The following is a 24,639-nucleotide window of genomic DNA, read 5'->3' as shown; positions in this document are numbered from 1 at the left end:
AGACTGGTCTCTGGCGAAGTTGCGAATTACTTAAAGGGGGCAAAGGGAAAGCAAAGTGTTGAGATGCGATTGACTCGGATCGTCGAGTAAGAATTCCAGTTTGCCGGAATTTTTTTTCTTAGAAAATGGTTTTTGGCGGAGTTTAGAAAAAGAGGAATGTTAAACAAAGTTCGAAAATTCGACCGCAGTAACAAAACATAATAATAATAATTTTGGGTGGGATAAATAGGAGCCATTAGAGATTATTTTTAGGGTCTTCGAACCGCCGGCCGATATCCACCCGGCCAGATTTGAGGATAAATCAGGCGTGTTTGGGGACCCGGCCGGGGATATTTTCCCGGTAGAAACCGAATTTTTAGTTTTGCGAAGTGTCTTCAGCCGTAAAAGGCTCCCTTCCCGTCTCAAATGTTCCCTCTAATTTTTTTTTTTTTTTTTTTGTAGATGAGCGGAACATGTACTTCTCTGAGCAAAAAAAAAAAAATTTTGCTGAGCGTATATATATAATTAATTATTTTAATTTTTATAGGAAAAAATAAGATTTTATAAAGTAGAGATTAAAATTCATTTTAAAACATACTTCCATACAAAATATTATCTTTTGTTAATGATTTAATGTATTTAATCGAAATATACGTAGCAATAATCATGTTGCAGACAGAGTGAGAAATAAGTAAACAACAATTCAAATCAATTTGCGTGCTCGCCTGCGCGGCACATAAATTCTCGTGCGCGGCAACAATTTGAACAGTGCGCAGCTTAGAGGGAACATTGCCCGTCTCGCGGCTTTTTTTCTTGTTCTCCACCCGCCGATGCAAATTTCTTAAAAAAAACTCTTTTTCGAAATCCCTGCACCTGCCGTCCTCCCAGAAATTTTCAATTTTCGTGGACCGCGAATCCGATATTTCGCTATAGTTCGAATCCGATTAATTATAGGTGGGTGCCCGTATTTTCGGCCGACGGGTGCTTTATTATTATTATTTTTTTTGCGAAAGTGCGGATACGTCATCCGTTTTAGGGTGGATGCACGCGTGCGCCGCAGAATGGTATATTAACATCTTCGCCGCGCGGCAGCACGACCACACAAGATTTTGGAGTAGAGATATTTTCTTACATGGAGAAAGAACTGGTGTTCAAAATACACTTATTCCTCGATAAGGAATACTATTTTGTATAAGATTAGTCTGTTTTGTCTTTTGAATTAAATTCTAGTCTGCCGGGGAAAAAGAGTATAAGTCAGAAAATGGTCAAAATAAGAAAAGTCCACGGCCGGAGTCCTGGAAGGGATTTCGATCTTTTGGTCTAAGTAGTTTAAATCAGAATTAAATAGAATAATTTAATTCTGACTTAAACCACTTAGACCAAAAGATCGAAATCCCTTCCAGGACTCCGGCCGTGGACTTTTCTTATTTTGACCATTTTCTGACCTATACTCTTTTTTTCCTTGGCAGCCTAGAATTATACATTAATATTCGTGTTACATTTATTATCCTCTTCACTTTTTATTCTAATGTCAGTTATCTCGGTTATCCGCATTGAACTTTCCGCCATTAAAAAAATACGTCGTTCTGTTCTCGCGTGACTGTCAAATGAACCATTATTGGCCACCGCAAAAGATCGATTTCGGCCGACTTTTCGCGGCACAAAATTACTCCCGCCGTTTTTCTTTGCCGCGCGGCATGCTTGCATCCATCCTTAGGAGGCGTCCATTCCCGCTGCGAAAAAGCTTTGTAACCGCATCCTAAACGCTGTCTCTTTCAGGCTCGTCGGGAAGTCTCTTCAGCACGGCCATCATCAGCGGATCCTCCAGTGCTCCCGAGCTGAAGAACGCCGTGCCGCCCACTGCTCCAGGTACGAATTCGTCCGTTTTCGTATAGCTCGACCTCCCGACTCCCTCTTCCGTTTCCCACCGACTTCCGGTAGAAGGGGGACCCTAACCGCACGGGGGCCCCCTTCTTCCGGCTTGGGCGGGGAAAGCGATAACTCGCGCGCCTAATTCTTAAGGAGAACGTCGGAATAAACGCTTTAACAGGCGTCGGTGCCCGTTATTTATTTGTGGTTTGTTTGCAGAAGGTTTCATGAGCGTTCCCACCATCCGTCCTCTGGAGACGTTGCACAACGCGCTGTCGCTGTGTCAGCTGGACAGCTTTCTGGAGAGGATGACCAGCGCCTCCTTCCGCTTGCCCCTGCAGTCGTCGAACAAGGCGGTGCCCTGCAACAGCGCCTCTTCCATCCACTCGTATTCGAACAATCACCCTGTGGCCCTGCCCATCGTCTCTCCTTCCAACAGTAAGTATCGATACGCGTCCAAGATTCTGTCCAAGTCCTACAAAGCGGTGACGCGTCGTGTCCAGACGCGAGCGGAAAACTGCCCCAGTCACGCCAGAAAGTACTACTTTTGTAATTAGACGTCGACGCTTCGCTTTTTTTACATGAGACGAATAAAATATTTCTTTACATTTTTTGCGTTTTACTGATTCTTCTGTCCTTCGGGCGATGGATCGCGCGCCCCTGTAACCCCGTCTCCCGCGACTCGACCTTTTCCGTAGATTGTAAACCCGGCGAAAATCGGGAACGAGCACTCATTTTCTAACCAGAAATCTTTCGTTGAAGGTATTATTTGGAGCGGTCCCCCGTCGTTCGTGTCCAGCAGCGGACCTTCCAGCCCCAATTCGTCCACCCTGGACATCTGGACGCGCCTGAGGCAGATGGCGGAAATGGACTCGTACACCACCAGCGAGTGTTCCGGACCCGACAGTAGAAACAGCTACAGCAACCCTCCTTCACCTCACGATCCCCGACTGTACAACAACAGTTTGTAGCGGGTCCCGACGTCTCTCTCCGTTCTTCACTTATTTATTAATCCGGAGGGGGCGGCGCCGTCCCCCGAAACATTCCATCCCTCATCCTGTACATAGATTCATCGGGTCATTCTGTGTATAGACGTGCGGGAAGTCTTCGTGTGTAGATATTCGGACCAGCGAATAAAGCACTTTCTTTCCTTAGCCTATCGCCCCTTCTTTCCCGTCGCAAAAAAAAGAAAAGAAAAATCCGAGACGGCGCTTCCGTACGTATCGAATATGTAATCGAATACGTTCGAAAGATGCGATTTTCCGCCGTGGCATTTCTTCTAATTCGAATGGCGAAAGAGACCCGCTCTCGGGGAAGCCGACCCCAGGTAAATCCGCTTCTGGCGATTTCCTTTCCCGTTTTCGGTACTTTCTTGCTCCGACGGCCAGAAATTCGATTTTAAAATAGTTAAACTCGGATTCGAGTTCGTGCGGAAGCGTTGCGCGTGCGCCATTTCTAAATTCGAAAGCGCTTTAAAACGGCAGGCGACGTCGCCGACGGGTTTCGTCCCCCAACCTGGCTTCCGAACGCGTTTCTACGGGTCGCACCCGGTAGCGGCACGGGTGGCTCTACGAGCGGAAAATTAAATATTCGCAACGAGCATCATTTTTGGCCCCCGCCCAGGGACTTATTGGGAAATATTAAACTTCGGTCGTTAAGTAAATGAGAAGATTGGGCCCGGTTCCGGCCCTATAAAAGAAAAGCGGGTGGAAATTCTCCCCAAAATTTAAGGGCCGGTTGGATTTTCTGGTTTGGTTAATCCCGGTTCCGCCACTTCCAGTTTATAAAGTCGACGTCCGTTCGGCAGGTGGCATTTAACACTTTTTTCTCTCATTTAGGAGACGAGCGGACAAGAGTCGGAAACCCATCTCGTGCCTCTCGAGACTTACGTCAACGTGAGTACGCGCCTGCAGACGAAATCCGGACGCCGCGCGGGCGTTTGGCGCGCTCTCGCCGGGTTCCTTTCTGGGTTTTGATTCTCTCTCCCGCCTTCGGTCGGGCGGCCGAGATTCCATTTCGGGTCCCCTCAGCGGTAGGCCGACGTCTTAAACGCCCGGTGGGATCTGGAAGTCTATAATAGAATTGGAGCGCGTCCCTTAAAGGCCAATATCCCTCTGTAAGTAAATAGATTAGTTCTCGCCACCGCGTATTTCTTTAGCTCTCGCGATTCGTTAAACTTCGGCAGACGGTAAGAAAAATTCACAACCACGCAGTGTGCGTTGATAAGTTTAAATTTTTTTGTTGAAAATGACCGCTAGGTGCCCTCTGCGGTACTTTTAGGGGCGAGAGATACGGGTAATTCGATTGACTGTGATTTCATTAGTAGCAAGGTTATGGCCGAAGTTTCCATCTGTAAAACGTGAACGTCGAACGTCGAGAGCCGCTTACAAGATAGCGTCGCTCGTCGTTCACGTTTTAGAGATGAAAACTTCTGCCACAACCTCGCTAGTATCTTGCCCCCGTGCGTCGTGCTTTACCCGTTAACGCCGGTCCTCTGCCCGACTCCGTTCTGGAGAAATTCTCGAAATGAAAACGTGATTTCCGGTCCGCGCCGGAAGTTCGTACGTTAACTGGGGCCTCCTGCCCCTAAGCTTTTCGTATCCGGTCTGGACGGACGAGAGATGCCGGTGGGAATTTAAGTCACGTACGGTCGATCACCCAACGGAGATGGAGATTTTTACCGGGAATATACGTATTCAACGTGCGACAAGTGTTCTGTTGGCTCCAAGTGCTGCTCGATTGTACCAGACCATTGGTGATTTTAAATTAATTATCGACAATGGCTGAACAGTTACGCGTAGCTTGTTTTTTAATAATAATAGCAGTCGAGACGACAGGTGTATTGTAAAAAGTCCACCTCGGACCTCGGGAACAAACTCTTACGTCAGAGTCTTTCATTACGAATTTCGTCTTACGAGTTTTATGTATCGAAGCGAATAAGAACCTACAATAAAAGGCCGATTCCGCGGCAAGACCCTTCCCGAGATGTGAAGTGGGCGAAAGTTTGAAGACATTTCATACCTTCAGTTTTTGCTTCAATTTAAAATCGGAGACCAATAAATTCCCTCCCTCCCTCCTTAATCTCGAGAACGAAGTTAGATGACCGGCACGACACACTCGTTAACGGGGAAAGTGTGACTTACGGGGGCGAGACCCTACCGAAATCGACGGCATCGTGTATGAAAATGTAAAAAATTGGAGCCCGGCATTGTGACGTCACGGAAAACTGATACTCTGGAAACGTTGGCGTTTATTCACGCTACTGAGCGGTTAGGACGCAATTTTCCCTTTAATGTCGGAAGCATTTGGCGGCGTCCGGAAGATGGTTCTCTCGAATGACGAACGCCAGTCTCTCGACAGCACTACATGGAGGCGGGATCGGAGAAGAGGTTCGTCACCGACTTGGAGAATTTGGACCGAGGAATACAGCGCTACGTTACTTACGTCATCGTGGGTGCCGTGTTAGTCTCCGCCCTGATTTTCCTCCTGCTGATTCCTCTGTGTCGTTGCTGCTTTCTGTGTGTTCGCCACTCGCGACGCAATCTCTACTACTGTCTCGATTGCTGCTGTTTCTGTCGTCGGCCGAGTAAGTATCAGTCTACTCTTGTTGTCTTATAATAATAAAAAGACTGCGATCCGTACCCGCAAGAAGGAACAGGGCGTAAAATATTAAGGGGAACCTTAATATTAAACCGTTATGTTTTGTGTTTTACATACGTTAACGGTTTTATAGTTGGCAATTTAAATGGATTATTGATAATTTATTGAAATTGCCGGCAGACGAGAAAATTTAGTATGGTGGACGCGACCATCTTGGCACTGGCACTCGGGAAGATGGCCTGCCACGTCTTAGACTGACACGGAAGAGGTAACCACCGAGGACGACGTCATTTCTACGAATTTTCGTTTCCCGCAAAAGGGTTATTCGTTTTCGTAAAATGTAAACAGAAGTTTTCGGCTTCTGTTTTCCTTTGCAAGTTTTTTTTTCCTCGTATTGAACCTAGGTTTTGCCTCCTTTTTCTCTTCTTTCAGGCTACAGAGGAGCGAAGGTGTTGGCCCGACGAGAAGGGATAAAGATTCCCGAATACAATGAATACCGCAGGCTACTGGCTGACTATCCCCAGGACTCGCTGGGGGGCATCCTGAAGTTATTCCGAAAGAAATTGGACGCTAGGAGGCACGGCAGGAAGAAAGGAAGTTCGAAGCGCCAGCGCCTCCCCCCTCCTAATAAATCTATACCGAATTGAGATCGCAGGGTTTCTCTGCCATCCAAAATCCGAATTCCAGTGCGATGGAGGGAATTCCTTTGGGGAAGTAAGAAAGGCGCAGAAGATTTATTTGGGTCACGGCTGGCATCGATAGTAACGAAATTCTGCACGTAAAACGGCAGCGGAAAAAATAAATAAATTTGTTTTAGTACTGCGACGCAGAATACGTGGCGAAAGAACAACTTTACGGATGTTATAAATGGGAAAATGGCAGTCTGGCGATTAATGTCGGAGACGGCTTTACGGCTGGCCTACGTTCAGCATTTGTGACGAAACTGTTTGTACTGTACGTCCTCAAACGTTTAAAAAGTTAAATAAACATCTTGCCACTGAAATTGCTTCCATTTCTAATTAAGATAATGGCCGAAACACCAACATTTTTACGTTTTTGGATTCGGACACCTCGAAACGTCGAGAAATGCAAATTTCTCGACGTTTCGAATTACTTGTACTGTACAATGTTCCTTCCTGGGACAGACATATCACGTGTCCTCAGATAATTGTGTAGGCATACTGTTGCCTGTACAAACTTTATATTTTTATATATGCGCCATCTGGCTGTGAAAATCCAAAATGCGTTTTCAATAATACATCTCGCGCGAGACAAACGATAATTAAAGACTGCACGTTCGAGCGGTAGATTCCTACTGGGGTAAGGACGTAATAAATTTGTAATAAGAGGAAAGACTTCATCCCCACAAAACAATATGGAAGCTTAATATTTGTACCTTTTTTGTTCTATTTTCCAAATATAGAATTATTAAATACTCCTCCATCGCTATAGATTCCAGGTGCGTCGACGTCAACGATCGTAAATCTGTATTCGGCAACGCAGGCATGCATTAAAATAATACTATTTGTACCCTTGTAATTATGAAAAACTGTACCAGAATGTTTTGGTTGCTGAATAACATCATGTTTACCATCTATTGCTCTTTAACACGTATTGCAACTTTCCCCAATGCTTAACTTTTTACTAATTTCAATAAAATCTTTATATTGTTGATTATCCGATGGATCTAAGTCCACGGATGTAATAAGGATGTATGTTAAGGACTCAAGTAATGACCAATTACACGTGCACGAATTTGGCGAAACAACAGTAATTTATTCTAACAGTACAATAACCGCGAGATGCTTCCTAACCCTCAAGTTTACACGATACACGACTTAAAACTAACGAAATTTACAATACTCTATATACATATATACATACACATTTTCCTTCTATACAATAATTGCATATATTAGCCTTCGACGAATCACGGTATTATGTTAAGTAAATGCAACACGATCTCGAGTTCCAAGCGTTCCTTTTCTTTACGTTAATTCACAAAACTAATAGTTCTTTCCGATACCTGAACGTAATTTACGTCACCAGAAGTACGTCCCTCGTTGATACTTCTCAATTACACTACGATGGAAACGGATTGTGCTTCCCGACTGAAAGTGGTCGCCCTTTCTAGACTCCTGTTCTCCCGGTCTAACTCCGACGTCCTTGCTGACCCTTCCTCGGCAACCTTCCTCGACGAATCCAAAAGCAGCCAAAAAGTGTCCTCAATCGTGAGAGTCCCTCAATTTATATTTCCCGCTCTCCGGAAGTCCGCTTCACTTATTGTCCCACTCTGGACCAATCAGAAAGCTTCTCACGTATCCTAAGGTGACATCATAAGAAAATTCCACGCGACACGGTACAAACCAAGAAAACCCGATACATACAAAAAGGAAACCGAGAAAATAATTAATAATAATAATAATAACAATAATACATAGTTGCGTAGCACTACATATCTCCCCCCCAAGCGACTCACTTCCCGTAGTGCAAACTACGGAAATCAATTTTGCGTTCACGTAGGTTATAAGGTTTCTTACGCACCTCAAGGTCAGTGCACTTCTGCACACCACTTGTGTCAACACCTTGCGTGTTAGTGACCACCCCACGTCTCCTCACCAACCGATCATCCAGGACTTCATCATCATCCTCCAGTACAATTCCTCTATCCTCCCTCTTTTTTTTCTTATTACAAATCGGATAGCCATAGCAAGGTTTTAGGCGATCGACATGGACAGTCTCCTGATCCTTCATATTGCAACCCTCCACACGATACGTAGTTGGGTTTATCACCTTGGTGATCCGAAAGGGTCCTTTATAATTATAAGAAAACTTATTCCCTTTAACACCTTTCTTTCTCACCCAAACCCTCTGCCCTTCCGAAAAACTTACTAATGTTCTCCCTTTGCTTCGATAATCCCTTCCTTTCTTGTTGTAATTTCGCGCATGGATACTCGCATTTTCCCGTAATGCACGGAGTTTCGTGACCAGGAATGCCCTACGCTCATCGGTAGACATATCATCAGGCAGGTATTCGATATTAGGGGTACGGGGATCAACACCATACAAGAGGAAGGCAGGTGACTCATTTATGGCAGTGTGGTGCGAATTGTTATAGGCAAAACATGCAGAAGGTATCATTTCATCCCATTCGACTCTCCCATCGTCAGAGGATTTAGTTATCATTTCGACTAACGATCTGTTCACCCGTTCGCACGTGCCATTCGCACAAGGTCGATAAGCGGTAGTAATGTTCCTCCTAATTCCTAACCACTTGCAACAGTCCGAGAATAAAGATGATAGAAAGTTGGTACCTCTATCGGAAATAATTACTTCTGGGGCACCGTACCTACAAACGATTTCATTAAATATTGTATTACTCACAGACCATGCAGTTTGGTCCTTCAAAGGGTGTGCTTCGACGAAACGAGTGAAAATATCTACTATTACAAGGATGAATCGGTTACCGCTGCTCGATGTGCGGATAGGTCCTACTATATCCACAGCAATCTTTTGGAAAGGTGCCTCAGCCGTCTCGTTTTCTTGGAAAGGAGCCTTTCCTTTGTGTACATTATGCCTCTGGCACCTTTCACACGTCTTAATGACACCTTCGACCTTCTCTCTCAAATTCCGAATATAATAGTGTTTCTCAATGTTAATTATAGTTTTTCGCACGCCCCAATGCCCCGACAGATTGTTTTCGTGAACAGCCTTAATCACTTCCCTAGCAAGATCCTCCCCTACGCATAATTGGCTAACATACTTGTCACGGGACTTCAAGAGGCTTCTTCTATACAGGCATTCGCTTATTACTACATACTGGTGCATATAGCTCCCAATATTTCTATTCCCGGGGCTTCTCAGTAAATCCCTTTTTATGGGGCCAAAAGTTTCATCGCGATCCTGTGATAAACCAATCTCGTATCTATTAGGGATTACAGCCCTTGTAGATTCAACATCGAAGTGATGAACCCCGTTAACGTTCCTCGAAAGGAAGTCCGCTACTTTATTGTCAACGCCTTTCACATGTTGGACTTCTATATGGTAGTCCATAATCTCCATTATCCAACGAGTCAGACGCTTGCTCCCATTTTGAATGTTGCTAAGGAACACAAGGGGTTTATGGTCAGAGAGTATTATCGTTTTTTGGCCTAGAATTAAAAATTTGAAGTGTCTTAAGGCTAAAACAATTGCTAGACATTCTTTCTCAATTGTGGAATAATTGATTTCTGCCCCTTGAAATCTCCTACTAAAATAGCCTATCGGAGCCAGTCCCTTTTCGTGCCGTTGTTCGAGCACCGCAGCTGCCGCGTTGTCAGATGCGTCAGTGTGCAAATAGAATGGTCTATCAAAATCCGGGTGAGCTAGAATTGGTGGGCTTGCTATTGCCTCTTTTAACTTTTCAAAACCTCTCTGACATTCTGGGCTCCATAAAAATCTCTTCCCTTTCTTGGTGAGTTCTGTTAATGGAGCAGCGATATCGGAAAACGACGGGATAAAATTCCGAAAAAATCCAACCACACCGAGAAAACTGCGGACCTCTTTTACACTACGAGGTGTTTCCACTTTCTTGATCGACTCAACATTGTTGGGATCAGGTCGCACACCCTCGCTATTAATAATATGTCCTAAATATCTCACCTCCTTTGCTAATATTTGGCATTTACTCGGATTTAATTTTAGGCCCTCATCCCTTAATGTACTAATTACTCGATCGACAAGCTCAAGATGATCCTCCAAACTTTGTGAAAATAATACAATATCATCTTGAAACACAAAGCAGCTATTTCCGACAAATTTTGCTAAGATCTTCGTCATAATGTATTGGAAAAAACCTCCCACTATTCTTCCCACCCTGAGGCATCCTACAAAGTTGGTATTTTCCCCATGGTGTGGAGAACGCAAATATGTGTCTTACCTTGGGATCTAGAGGAATCTGGAAATACCCTGCTTTTAAGTCCAATACCGAGAAATATCTGTTCCCATTAAGTTGGGATAAGATGTCGTCTATTCGAGCCATCGGGAATATTTGGGGTTCTGTTATATCATTAATTTTTCGCAGGTCCAAAGTGATACGAATCTCACCAGAGCTTTTAGGAACAACATGTATAGGAGAGTTCCACTCCGATGAGCTCTCCTCACATATACCTGCTTTTATCAGCTCACTAACTTGCTTCTTAAGGCCAGGTAAGTAACTGTACGGAATTCGGTACTGTCTAACGTTGACCGGACGTTCCGACGTCAGGCTAACAGAGTGCATATGTCTGCTAGTGCCAGATAACTCGGCAATTTCGCTAGCAATAGCGTCCGGATACTTTCTCAAAATATTTATTATTTTCCTCTTAACCGGTTCATCTAGGTGATCCAATCTCCACACCTCTCTTTCTACCTCTGCCACCCCTACCTCACTATTTATATTAATACAAAATCTCCCTTCACGACCTTGCTTATCTGCCTTAACCACTGATTCGATCCCCACCAACAGCCCAGGGTGCTGGCAAATAATGTCCATCCCGATGATCATCTCGTAACCTGCCCTTTCAGGAAACCCAACACTTGGTGTTGTCGTGCATACCTTTTTCCCATCGTGGAAACAGCACTCGATTGCTACGGCCTCATCACTGTTTATGAGTGCTCCCGACATCCCACTAATACATGAATTGTTTGGGACCACCCAATTCCTATTTTCACGCCTGATATATTCAGTCAATTCATTCTTAATTACGGTCCTTTCTGCACCTGTATCTACTAGACCAGCAATTTCACGTCCTAGGATTACACCTCTTACAATCGGTAACCCCCGGTCTGACAAGTGGATCTTTCTGGTCAGTTCTAATTTAACTAACCGGTCATTCGCCTGACCTTTCAAATGACCTCTGACTAGTTTAAACCTCTTCTCTTGTTGCATTTTCTCGAAATATGGCCTATTTCACCACACGTGTAACAACGGCGCTCTTTTCCCCACCTCTCGCGGTTATTGTTCCCCTTCATGTGCTCGAGTAAAGATGCCATGGACTCGGTCAAACTCCTTATTTGAGTCTCCAACTCCTCTACACGCTTACCCAATTGTACTTCCCTTCTCTCCAACCCCCTTTCATGCTCAACATTTGCGCATACCTCACTTATCCCACCTCGTTTGTTGCAGGCCGATTCGATTTCCTCTTCTTCTTCGGCCTTTACTATCGCCTCATCCAAGGTGTCCGGCCGCCTCTGCATCACCTGCCTCCTAATCTCCGCTAGTAGTCCTTTTATAAAGCATTCCTTAACAGCATTGTCGCGAAGCGTCGCTAAATTAGAATTGCGCGTCACCGCTCGTGAAAACAACGACTTAATCCTAATCCCGTATTCGCAAACCCTCTCCCCTCTTCTCTGGGAGATCTTTAATACCTGATCAAACGGGTCCTGTTCTTTTTCTTTACGACCAAAGCACTTTATAAGAGCCCTCCTTATTTCATCATAGCTCATGACGCCCTGGTCCCTTAAATCGAAAAATAAAGACAAGGGCTCACCTTTTAGGCGGGCTTGAACTACGGTGACCTTCACAGTCTCATCCCAGCTTGCCAACGACGCGACGTTCTCGACGGTTTGGAAAAACCTACTCACATCTAAAATATCTCCGGGCAGGTTCGAAAAACATGGGATCATGCCCATAAATCCCGTTACAATAGGCACATTGCCCAATTCCCCTGCCCCTGAAGATCCGCTGGTAATTTGTTCATCCATAGTTTACCGAAACCTTTTGGTTTTACAATAATATAATTTACAATTCCAATGGCTATAATTACAGATATAAGCGGCAGTAGGATGAGGGGTTAATACAAGATGCACGTTTGGTCGGTCCTTTTACAACAAACAACCCGATCAATATCCTGTCGCGGACGCCAATGTTGATTATCCGATGGATCTAAGTCCACGGATGTAATAAGGATGTATGTTAAGGACTCAAGTAATGACCAATTACACGTGCACGAATTTGGCGAAACAACAGTAATTTATTCTAACAGTACAATAACCGCGAGATGCTTCCTAACCCTCAAGTTTACACGATACACGACTTAAAACTAACGAAATTTACAATACTCTATATACATATATACATACACATTTTCCTTCTATACAATAATTGCATATATTAGCCTTCGACGAATCACGGTATTATGTTAAGTAAATGCAACACGATCTCGAGTTCCAAGCGTTCCTTTTCTTTACGTTAATTCACAAAACTAATAGTTCTTTCCGATACCTGAACGTAATTTACGTCACCAGAAGTACGTCCCTCGTTGATACTTCTCAATTACACTACGATGGAAACGGATTGTGCTTCCCGACTGAAAGTGGTCGCCCTTTCTAGACTCCTGTTCTCCCGGTCTAACTCCGACGTCCTTGCTGACCCTTCCTCGGCAACCTTCCTCGACGAATCCAAAAGCAGCCAAAAAGTGTCCTCAATCGTGAGAGTCCCTCAATTTATATTTCCCGCTCTCCGGAAGTCCGCTTCACTTATTGTCCCACTCTGGACCAATCAGAAAGCTTCTCACGTATCCTAAGGTGACATCATAAGAAAATTCCACGCGACACGGTACAAACCAAGAAAACCCGATACATACAAAAAGGAAACCGAGAAAATAATAATAATAATAATAACAATAATACATAGTTGCGTAGCACTACAATATGTTGTTATTTCAGATTTTTGATATTCTTTTAAAAATTTACGAAAAGTATAATTTCAAATTTAATAATGTTTACCTTCAAATATTCACCAGAAAGCACAGACCATATTGCATCACATACTCGTTTCACTAATGTGTAATATGTTGTTATTATTTGTTGTTCTCCTCCGTGTGCAAGAAATCTGTTTTGTTAATAAGAATTATAGTTATATTTATTTTAGCAAAATCAATTATATTTCTGTAACATAACATATACAAATACTTTGTTTTGGAATTATATAGATATTGAAACTTGATCGTAAAGCCTCCTAAATGATACAAACCTTAATGTCAGTGCAAGTTGTTCGGCAGGTGGTATACTTTTGTTGTATAAGTTGTATTTTTACACAGAATTACTGGGCCAACTTTGCTCAACAATTCATCAAATCTAAAAATACAAGTGAACATTATTGAAAGTCATCCATAAGCTCAATTTTCATCTGTTATGTAATTTTGACATTATAGAAATTTTCGATAGTTTTTTTTCTATCTGGCTTGCATGAAATGTGTTTTAACTAAACACATTATAATAGTGTTTCTCAATTTTGAAGTCGATTGTTTTGGAACAAATTATTTTAGGAGTGCAATGTAAAAAAAAAAAAACATCCTTCGATAGTTTATACAAATGAACTAACATTTATAAAAATGTTACATTATAGAACTAACCAAATCATTTTGAGTTCTGCAAACTCAGAATATTTTGCTACCTTTACATTTGAGTAGTTTGTATATAAACTCGTATCTCAGATTATACAATAACGATTTACTAGATTAAAATAAGTTTGAAATAAATAATAAATAGAACATGTAATGTAAGTGTCAAAACTTACCTTTTTGGTCTTCCCGAAATACACGTAGTATCCCGATTTATCGTATATCCGCATTTGCCGTACAAGACTTCTATATTCGCCCTTTTACTCTTGTTCCAATAAAATAGGACGAACCCAACGCTTTCGTTTCGTGCTGAACTACTTAAGTTTAAAGGCCGCCACACACGTTCGGGAAATCTTTTGAGGAATAACTGCGCAGGCCTGGCCTTGAGGTTAGTCCTGTTAGTGTGGGGGGGGACTGTACAGGCCGCCGGGGTAGAAACGAAAAACCATTTGATTTTCCTGCACAGTTTCGGACTGCGCAGGCCAACTGTAACGCGTGCGCCGTCGTGTCGTTCAGTTGCGAGGTCGCTGAGTAATGAGAACAATGTCTCGTGAATGTTTCGAAGAATTATTTTTTTATAACCTTTTTAACTTTTATTATTTATAACCTGAAAAAATTCATTTTTAGGTTATAAATTTAAATTTCTCGAATAAATTAAAATTATAATTAATTTTAATATTTAGAAAACTTCTCATTTCTTTAGTTTTCATAAAACATCTTGATACTCTGTAATATCATTTTCTTTTACATTTTAAAAAATTTATTGTTTTAATATCTAAACACGACAACTTAAAATATTTTAACAATAAGACAAAGTAAAATAGGAAAATAGTTTAATATAATAATTATTTAAATTATATTTGTTACTCATTTATTTTGTGTTCTGCATAAAATCAGTACGATCTATACAACGTACTGATTTTGAAAATATCTATTTTTTGTTCAATTAAGAATTGTTCTTTTTGCAACATTCTATTATTATTATCTGATCTCGGTCACCCAAGAAGTTCGATGTCTAAATAACTGTGGCCCCAGTTTTTAAAAAGACTTTCCCCCCCTCTCTCCACCTTTAAATAAAAATAATTCTTTATACGTCGAGAAATAATTTAATAAGTTTTGTAAATTACTCTGTTCGATCCAACCAGTTATATCCGATGGTTTCTCGTCTATAAAATTTAACCCGTGAATTTTTTTCGTAGTAAAATCGACTTGCCATTGATCTTTCGCTGGTAACTGATGCTTTTTAACAGAATCTATAGCCAAAGATTTCTCTTGAAAAATTGTGTGATCGGTGCTACCCAAACCACTACTACTACTCTTTACACAGACTTCTACGCACATGTTTTTTCCCGCGAGTTTTAATACAATTTGTTGCCAATAAACATCCAAGAACAGCCAGTACGTCTTCATCGGATGCCACGGCCGACTGACTGAGAGATTTTCCTCCTCGTGTGTGGGCGACAGGAAATTCTGAATTTCCTCAAGGCCAGACCTGCACAATTATTCCTCAAAGGATTTCCTGAACGTGTATGGCGGCCTTAAGTAAAATTGTTGCAGTTCTCTTTATTTATGACATGAAGTGTTTGACACCTTCAACAGTTTTTTAGTGATACATTTGCTTAAGCTTATTAAAAGTGTAATGTACTTTTTTCTCCCAAATTTTAAAACTTTACTATCGAAACATTTATCAAAGAGCTGTCTATAACCTCTGTGCTGTTTATAAAACATTCCGATTGATATTGTTGCCAAAGATACGGCCTGACAATAAATAGTAGCATATTTCATTTGTATTCAGAAATTGTAGTTCTGAATACGTTTTAAAACAATTTGAAATGCACGATCGCTTTCTATGACGGCCGTGTTTTGTATTTACATTGAAAAACCTACAATGATTAGCTAGTGTTTTTTATCTGTAACACCCGTTCCGATTGGTTCTTACGAATCGGTCACCGACATATAATCGTACTAGATGTGAATGCTTTTACTACTAGTCGGGCCGATTATAGGATTGGTTGGGTCGGATCAGTCGGTCATAGTATGAAACAGCCCTAACTCATCACATACGATCGTAACTAACTCCTGCATGCACCACGTGGAAATACATCCTCGCCATCAGTCCGTGACTGACAAATCACCCCAGACCACTGAACCGTTTTAACTTCACCTTCCATTGGTGTCATCTATGCCAAATTAGCCTTGTTGACCCCACGTGCCGAGTCATATTCGCCAATAATCACCCCCCCCACGGTCGGCATCCGAATTGTGAATTATTCCCTCCGCAGTCTTGCCCGACCTTCATAAAGGAGTCGACGCCGTCTGTTACCCAAAATGGACGTGTATTCATTGAAGTGGAACAATCCTACCTTCCTTCTCTCCTCTCGATACACTGTGTCGAGAACTCCCTGATCAAATTCCATCTTGCAAGAGGCTCTTATGCCACCCCTTCGCCATCAAACGTGTTCCTGCCGAATACGATGGCCTCCATAAAGATGGCCATCTTCTAATTTTTGTAACACATTTCTGTTGCAGTAAAGACAAAGCTAATCAACCATTAACACTTGTATACCCGACCATATCAGCATATTCCTCAATGTAATAAATGCAGCCATTGTGGCCACTGAGAAATACTGCAGGAGTGCCACTCAGTGCAAACAATGCGGTGAAGGCTACAATACCCCACTGTGCACTCGAGAAGAAACTGCATGCATAAATGCAATGAGTCATGTGGCTATACATCTACTGCCTGCCATTTTTACCAAACAGAAAAAACCATCTTTAGACTCGTGGTGCAAACATAATGCATAATGCTCCCTCTATCATCACCAAGACTGTCATAAAATCAAGCAAATCCAAGAAAATATCCACTCAAAGACCATACAGCAAAGTCAGACGCACCCAAGAAACAAAAAACATTGCCGTGGTAAATACCAAACCGACTAAATTCCAAATTGAAAGTCAATCTTATATAACTGACCGATCTATCGCCATTTGACAAGGCATCATTAAACAAAATCAAAATCCTTGAATTCGTGATTAACAAATTAGAACACCCGGAACAACACACTCCATCTATTATTTCTTCTTCCACTAACACCTCCACCACAAATACGAAACCTGGTCTTAAACAACTTCCTGCCAAATGTGCCCCTAACACCACTAATATCATCGAAGCCTATACACTCATATACCTATAACACTCAAATACAAACCTGACCACACAAAGTAGTCAGGTCTCACAGTTGGGGAGGAATTTAAGTGCAAAGCACGCAATGACCAGATGGAACAAAATAACACAACTAACAAGGGGGAAAAAACTCACACTGAATCCAGTCTTGAAAACAACTAACAACTCACCTCTTCCTCCCCTACCATTTCTACATCTTTAACAGTCCTGAGAGCACTACAAACCCGGCTCCAGCCATCAACATCTTCTCCAATGATTACTCCTCCATCACTGACCCGTCCACCTAAGCATCCGCTCTTGCAAAACACTTCTCCCTCTCCACATCCCCCAACTCCCATCAGTAGTATAATAAACTTTTCTCCTTAGAAGACCTTTGCAAGGCTATCTGCAAAGGTAAAAACACATCTCCTGGCTACGATGGCATCAAAATGCACACCCTAGTCCCTAGGCCCATCCAGTCAAGAAAACCTTCTCGTCTTGTATAACATTCTCTGGGAGAGTGGCAAACTCCCATCTGACATGAAACTTACTATCGTTCACAAACCTGGTAAGGGTCCAACCAAAGTAACCAACTACTGCCCCATCACACTTACTTTGACTGACACCAAAACCATGGAACATATGATTCTCTCTTGTTGGAATGAATTGGCTTCTACTCATCACTGGTCTATCCCAAGCACGAGAGGTCTCCAATATCATGGCACCAAAAATCTCCTCACCCTCCTCCTGATCAATATTCACTACCTCTGTTCCCATTACCACCACATAAATCTCATCACTATGAACATTCATAAAACTTATGACACTCATCCACCTTTGCCTCTGCAACCACTCTTTAACTTGGCTTAATGACTTCATTTCCATTTATGTGTATCCAGATGATGTCACCGTTCTCATCCACAGTGAGTCCCAAGTCTATTCATTACCATACGTCCACCTTTCTCTCCACCCTGGAGAATTGGGCAGAAACAAACAGACTCAATATCCAATCTCAGAAATGTGCCATCATGACCATTCCCATCTCAAGCCACCACAATCAACTTTTTATGCCATTTCAAGATACTTGGTCTATTTCTTGATTCCCATCATTCCTGGAACCCTCACATCACCTATATCCCACAATAAATGCCACAAATTACTCAATATGTTCAAAATCTTCTTCAATAACAATCATGGTGGATTCTTCATGACCTCTCCATCACAGACAGCACCATAGGTAGCATCCTCGAATATATCATTCCAGCTATCATTTCCCTTAATGTCAGCCAAGTCACTCAAATCTATCTGCCAAAGTTACATCGAACTTAGCCTAGGCCTCCTCAAATGCACTGCCAACATCATTACCTTCTATGTTGCCAACTACTACCCTCCGTCATCACAAACATCTCATTACACAGTTTGTCAATTATCACAAACATTGCAATATTGACCCCCTCAGCATCATCTGGAATCTCAGCCATCACCCCAATTATGCGATCCTCATCAAGATACCATATATTTACCACACCCCGTAATGGCTGAGGAATCATCACATTCATCCCAACGACTTACTCCCTAACTCTCGCAATGCAGTTTTACCCATCAATACACCCATTCACCTTAGTGATCTTCCTTTCCAAGCCCCCCAATCTCCCCACCCATTGTCACCATATTATTTGACTCCTGGTCCATCTCCAATCCTCACCTCTACCTTATTGGCACAGAAATTGGCTTCCAAAACCACTAATCATGTTATATCAACTTTACTTCCAATCATCATGCCCACTTCACAATCCACCTGATGACTAGTACTTTTACATCTGAAGGAGTCGCCATCCTTCAAGCAATCATCCATCCTCCTGCCAATCACACCAATATTTCCATTTCTAGATTCAAAATCCATCCTATCTACTCTCTTGCATCTCTCTGACTCTTCCCCTACTATATTGGTGGCTAATGGCCTCTGCAATGTTGCAGAGGCCATTAACCACCAATCCCATACCAGCATCCCCATCAATCACAAAGCTGATACCCTTGCTAAAAGCACCTCAATCGATACTACATACCTAACTATCACCACTGCTGAAGACTTTGTCGACATTGATAATACCAGACATAAATATTGCTTGGCCTAACTATAACAAAAAAGACCATTACTCTTGACTATCCAATCTCTATCCCCCCTCAGATCATATATGACGCCACCCGGCACCCACACTTGTGCCCGGACTAACATGCTCATCACCAACCACTTCACAAGCGTGACCTTTATCAAATAAACAAGTGCACTTACTGTCCCAACGTTAACGAAACTTCCCTTCATTGTTTAAATGACCTCACTAAATTCTATGACATCCATACAACCATTCTCCAAAATCCCATCTTCATTGTAATAATCTAAACACCATCAGCAACTGCATAAGCCTTCACCTTATGACCCTATGTCTACAAACCTTAAATTTTTGACTTTCTAACCAAAAGCAAGCCAACATTGAAGAGAATGATAAAAATGTTTTCAAAAATAGATTCTTGCCACACCATGTAGTTTTTACAAAAAGTTATCTCATATATTTACAGTATATTAAATTCTAAAATGTGCCACTTCCTGTGGTTCCGAGTTTTAAGTATCTAGGGGCCTTTGTCGAGATTGGGGAAGATTGAACTTGGAAGTGCAATGTAGAATTCATTGTGGATGGTTGAACTGGAGGAAGTTGAGCGGTGTATTAGGTGACAAGAAAGTTAACTGAAAACTGAAAGGTAAATTGTACAAATCGGTTGTTAGACCTGCAATGCTGTATGGGGCTGAGATATGGGCAATCAGAAGAGCCCAAGAATGAAAGATGGATGAGAATGTTGAGATGGATGTGTGGAGTGTCAAGGAAAGATAGAATAAGGAATGAATTTACTAGAGGTTCTGTTAATTGAGCAGGAGATGCAAGAATGCAGGTTGAGGTAGTTTGGTGAAATAGTGAAGATTATGTTGGAAAGAGGGTCAGAAAACTGGTAGTGGAAGGAAGGAGGAAGAGAGGAAGTCCAAGGCTGCATTGGAAAGATAAAGTGGAAGACTTGAATCAGAGAGGACACCCTTGAGAGGAAAAAATGGAGGAAACATATTAAAGAAGGAAACGCCAACCCTATATAAACATGGGAAAAGGCAAAGATGAAGAAGATATTGACAGTAGTTACTAAACTCTTACAAAGAAGGAAAAAATTTTCCTCAAACAAATACAATAACTTAAAGTTCGTGTTATTTGTTCAGTTCATGTTCAGATTTGCTTTAAGGTCTCCTATTGGAGACCTTAAAGCAAATCTGACCTCTAATCTTGAATATTAATAGAGTTAAAATTCTTAAAGAATGACTGAACATTAATTTTAATAAACTGATCATACATTTGATTGATTGCTGTATGTAATTATTGGCCCACCACTTCATATGGTTTGCACAACTTAAGAGCAATGCACTAGATGACAAATTGGTAAACGCAGGAAATCAAAAGTTACATTACAGTGCTATACCACAATTATCTGAAAACATATGGAAATACTCACCTAATCACCTTCAAAATAAGACCCTTTGGCACACAAGTGGGTCGTCAATCCTGCCATCATTGGAAGGGTTTTTTTGGAATATTCGGGAGTTCAACCATTGCACTCGTTTCAACGTCCTCCATGATTGTGATGTCTGTCTCTTGGACCCATTTCCAGCATATGGAATGGGCAGAAGTGTGGTGGTTGGGCGGTGGCAATGATGGAGTCTTGGCAGTAAGGAATTGCTGCTTAATGGCAACAAGCATCTCCGTGCTGCCGAGGTGCAGAAACTACCTTTCCTTCCATTTGTCTTGTTCTTTCCTTCAAATCTTGCACATAGAAATAACCGATAAATGGGGCTCGAGGGGATGCCCGTTGCAACCATGGAGGATATTACATCAAATGCACAAATATTCCAAAAGACCCCTTTCAATGGGGTGGGTGTTTCTGTGCCAAAGGCTCCTACTTTAAAGGTTGTCTTAAAGTCCTAGGTTATGAGTTGCCATGGTTTATTTTACTAAGCTTTTAAAAAACTGAAGCTTCATTTTTGGTGATTTTTGTATTTTTTAGTATTTCTATTAGGTTAGTTTAATTTAATTGTAATCTGTCACTCCATTTTGCTTTCTATCCAAATTATTAGACAGAATAAACATCCTGAAATAATTTTGTATCCCCTAAAGAAAATGCAGAAAATTCTTCTTACAGCCAATTTTATTTATGGTGATGGCAGAGTCATCGTCAAAATACAGGACAGACAGACATGTGAAGAAATGATTGTGAAATGGCTTTCTATATAAACGAATGTTTTGTTGACGTGCAGACTATCTATTAAGGTCCTCGTCTGTACAATCGATAACCAAAGGAACAATTAAGAGGAAGAACGTGAACTGTGAGAACGTGAGGCAGAACCACTAGACGTCGAACCTCTTCTTGGTCGGTGGCTTTTGCTCTTCTTCCGACTGTGACTGCTACTGCTGCTGCTGCTTCTGCTACTCCGACTGCTGCTGCTGCTTCTTCGTCTTCGCCGGTCTCTGCTGCGTCTCCGGACCGACCTGGAACGTGATCGAGACTTGGAGCGAGAGTGGGTACGTCGCCATCCGAAACCCTGACGACTTCTCCAGCCTCTGTTGCGGAGAGCTCGGTCGCGGCTGTGGGATCTGCTCTTGCTTCTGGAACGCTGTCGGATTCTGGTGGGTCGATTGCGACTGGTGGAGCGTCGGCGGCTCCTGTCTGGCGATCTGGATCGCCTCCTCACATTCCGATAACTCTGACTTCTAGAACGGGATCTGGAACGTCTTCGAATGGGCGACCTGTGCCGGAAGGACCGCCCGCCACGACCGGAACTTTTTTGTGACGGAGACTTTTCCTGGCTACGACTCCGGGAACGACTTCTGTGACGTCTGCTGGTGTGACTCTTCTTTTCGGCGGTCAACTGTTTCTCCTTTTTTTCCTTTCTATTTCCACAACACAAACAATTTAATTACATTGATATTCACTTTTTAAATTACAATAGCAATGTATACTAACTTTTCGTCTTTATTGAGGTCCTCCGGTTTGGATTTAATCTGACTGCTTTCTGGTTTTTCTATTTTCTCCTATGAGATGGGAAAGTAAACTTTAAGAATCTTAAAATTACTAAGGTGCATCCCATAAATATAGGTCCACCTAGTATAATTAATTGTTCAAAGAAATGTAGTAGTAATTAATTGTTGACATAATTATTACTATAAGGAAGTAGCTAAAGAGTTGGGATTTGGTCAAGAACTGTAGAATGCCTAATTGTCTCATACAAGGACCCCAGAAAGAACATGAAAAATCATGATGGAAACAGCGGTATCACGAAGTTCACATATAATAAAGTCTATCCTTGGTTATAAAAGAAATTGCGAACTACAAAAACACTAATATTATATACAAAAGAGCTCTCACCTTACATACATTACTTAGAAATGACAAGGATAAGGTTAAAGAGAGCAAACAGCCAGGAGTGTATGCAATACCATATATAATGACCTTTTGGACATAGACAAGGAATATATAGGAGTCAGGACTACAAACCTTAACAAAAGGCTTAAAGAGCATAAATATGATGCAGCAAAAAGCCGATACACAACTGCATTATCAAAAGTAGTGCAGACAGATGGATCCATGGTTAAATGGGAGGAAGCCAGAATTATTGCACCAGTACACTCACCAGTGCTGGCATCAACAACTGAGAAATGTGAGATATACAGATCTGGCTTAACAGAAAAGTGTTTAAACTATAAGGATGCAACCATTTTACCATCTGCCTGGAAGCATGTAATCAGAAAGAACTCATAGGATGGTATATTCAACAGACTCAATGAAAAAACTTAGAATACTATAAGTTTATACATTATGTGGATGTTTATTTAATGTATTTTGTATTTTATTTTAGCTTATTTTTTATTTATTTTTATTTATTTTTCTTTATGTTTGGTTTACGTAATTCAGTATTATTGTATTACTTAAGTTCTAATATAATTTAAATTTGAACTTGTTGCTCGAAACGCTGTGGATTCAAATGTCTTTAACCTGATGATGGCCCATAGAATGGGTTGAAAACATTTGTTTAACCGAATAAATGAACTTTCTCAGTAATAAGATGTGTTGGTTTTATAATATTGAAGAATCTGAGTGTGAATAGGAGCATAATTATTACATAAGTTATACCAGGTTGTTCAATAAGTTTTGTCGTTCGATAAAAAAAAACACAATTTTATGGTTTGAAATACATTTTATTATTCAATATAATTTCCCTGAACTTCAATACACTTGTTCCAGTGATCTTCTAATTTATGGATTCCATCCCTGAAGTGAGAATCCGGAAGACTGTCGAAATACATTTCCATGGCTGCTATTACCTCTTCGTTCGATGAAAATCGTTTCCCACGCATGAATTTTTTAAGATGTGAGAACAGCCAGAAGTCAGAGGGAGCTAAATCTGGCGAATAGGGAGGATGTTGCAACAATTCGTATTTTAATTCACTGATTTTCGCAATGGTTTTTTGAGCTGTATGAGAGGGTGCGTTATCTTGATGAAAAATGATTTTTTTTCTTCTGTAAACCAGGTCTTTTCTCACGAATTTTTACATCCAGTTGGTCCAAAAGATTACAATAATAGTCTGAGTTTATTGTTTTACCAGTTTGGAGATAATCCACAAACAAAATTCCTTTTGCATCCTAAAAAACTGATGCTAACACCTTTTTGGCCGATTTCTGGACCCTAACTCGCTTCGGAGCCGAAGTACCGGGTTCACACCACTCTTTAGCCTCTTGTTTTGATTCAGGATCATGATGGTAGACCCAAGTCTCATCCATAGTAATGAAACGACGCACAAAATCCTTTTTATTTTTTCTAAAACGCTCCAAATGTTGCTGAGAAAGTTGCATTCGAATGTGTTTTTGTTCCATAGTTAGCGAATGCGGCACCCATTGTGCGCACAGCTTTCTGTAACCCAAAACATCAGCCAAAATATTGCTCACACTGCCTAATGAAATCCCTAGGGCTTCTGCTAAATCTCTCTCAGTTAATCGACGATCTTCCAAAACCATATGCTGTATTTTTGCTACGATTTCTGGTGTTGATGCACTTTTTGGACGTCCTTCACGTGGATCGTCTTCGAAACTTGTACGGCCACGTTTAAATTCAGCAACCCATCTTTCTACTGTTCTAATTGAAGGTGAAGAGTCCTTATACACTTTTACCAATCGTTCATGAATTTGTTTTGGTGCTACACCTTCCAAAAATAAGAATTTTATCACTGCACGATATTCAATTTTTTCCATTGTAAAAAAAATACACTGACACGTCAACTTTGAACAGCTGCAAATATAGAAATGAGTTGACAGATCTACATGAAACTTCACACGTGTTTATAAAAAAGTAGTACTATTTTTAGAGTAATAAAATGACAAACCTAATAGCGCCATCTCTTATTGAACAACAAAACTTATTGAACAACCTGGTATTCCAATAAATAATTTATACAACTAATTTTCCAAATTTTTAGTGTCCCATGAATATAGTAGTCCAGTATTAAATAAGAGTAACAAAATATGATTAAAAAAGTTTTTAAGCACAATATGACTGCCTTGAGCCAAAATCTAATTAAT

At 41.3% G+C, this 24,639-nt stretch overlaps 4 protein-coding genes across 14 annotated transcripts in view; 2 read left to right on the top strand and 2 right to left on the bottom strand.

Moving 5' to 3' along the window:
- l(1)G0196 (inositol hexakisphosphate and diphosphoinositol-pentakisphosphate kinase) overlaps positions 1-3,002 on the top strand; it is a 138,091-nt gene extending 135,089 nt beyond the window's left edge. For all 11 annotated transcript variants that reach the window (XM_067284723.1, XM_067284729.1, XM_067284725.1 and 8 more), the window contains 3 exons: positions 1,759-1,848; positions 2,068-2,286; positions 2,611-3,002. In XM_067284723.1, coding sequence (XP_067140824.1) covers positions 1,759-1,848; positions 2,068-2,286; positions 2,611-2,819 — 518 coding nt within the window. In that variant the 3' untranslated portion in view covers positions 2,820-3,002. The remainder of the gene's footprint in view (positions 1-1,758; positions 1,849-2,067; positions 2,287-2,610) is intronic.
- LOC136987102 (deoxyuridine 5'-triphosphate nucleotidohydrolase-like) overlaps positions 1-24,639 on the bottom strand; it is a 359,911-nt gene that overhangs the window by 254,257 nt on the left and 81,015 nt on the right. The gene's annotated exons all lie outside the window — the stretch shown is intronic.
- On the top strand, positions 3,075-6,451 carry LOC136987100 (uncharacterized). Its single transcript, XM_067284766.1, has 4 exons — positions 3,075-3,175; positions 3,687-3,743; positions 5,209-5,434; positions 5,881-6,451. Exons 1-4 carry the CDS (start codon positions 3,101-3,103, stop codon positions 6,093-6,095), a joined length of 573 nt encoding a protein of 190 aa, XP_067140867.1. The 5' UTR covers positions 3,075-3,100; the 3' UTR covers positions 6,096-6,451.
- Positions 21,196-24,639, bottom strand: part of Moca-cyp (nuclear cyclophilin protein Moca-cyp) — a 54,859-nt gene continuing 51,415 nt past the window's right edge. Inside the window, exons 17-18 of the mRNA XM_067284695.1 lie at positions 22,030-22,097; positions 21,196-21,956 (exon numbers count right to left, since the gene is read on the bottom strand). Of these exons, the coding sequence (XP_067140796.1) occupies positions 21,371-21,956; positions 22,030-22,097 (654 nt within the window). The 3' untranslated portion in view covers positions 21,196-21,370. The remainder of the gene's footprint in view (positions 21,957-22,029; positions 22,098-24,639) is intronic.

This window comes from Centruroides vittatus, unplaced genomic scaffold (assembly GCF_030686945.1).
Source record: "Centruroides vittatus isolate TY-2023 unplaced genomic scaffold, ASM3068694v2 scaffold_1444, whole genome shotgun sequence".
Taxonomy (NCBI): domain Eukaryota; kingdom Metazoa; phylum Arthropoda; class Arachnida; order Scorpiones; family Buthidae; genus Centruroides; species Centruroides vittatus.
The sequence above is the reverse complement of the archived record's forward strand: the minus strand, read 5'-3'. Positions and strand labels throughout refer to the sequence as shown.

Excerpts from the sequence above, each read along its gene's own strand:
- LOC136987100 (XM_067284766.1), top strand. The coding sequence starts at position 3,101 with ATGCGATTTTCCGCCGTGGCATTTCTTCTAATTCGAATGGCGAAAGAG. Across the intron at positions 3,176-3,686 it reads CTCGGGGAAGCCGACCCCAG|GAGACGAGCGGACAAGAGTC; the intron begins GTAAATCCGCTT and ends TCTCTCATTTAG. Across the intron at positions 3,744-5,208 it reads CTCTCGAGACTTACGTCAAC|CACTACATGGAGGCGGGATC; the intron begins GTGAGTACGCGC and ends GTCTCTCGACAG.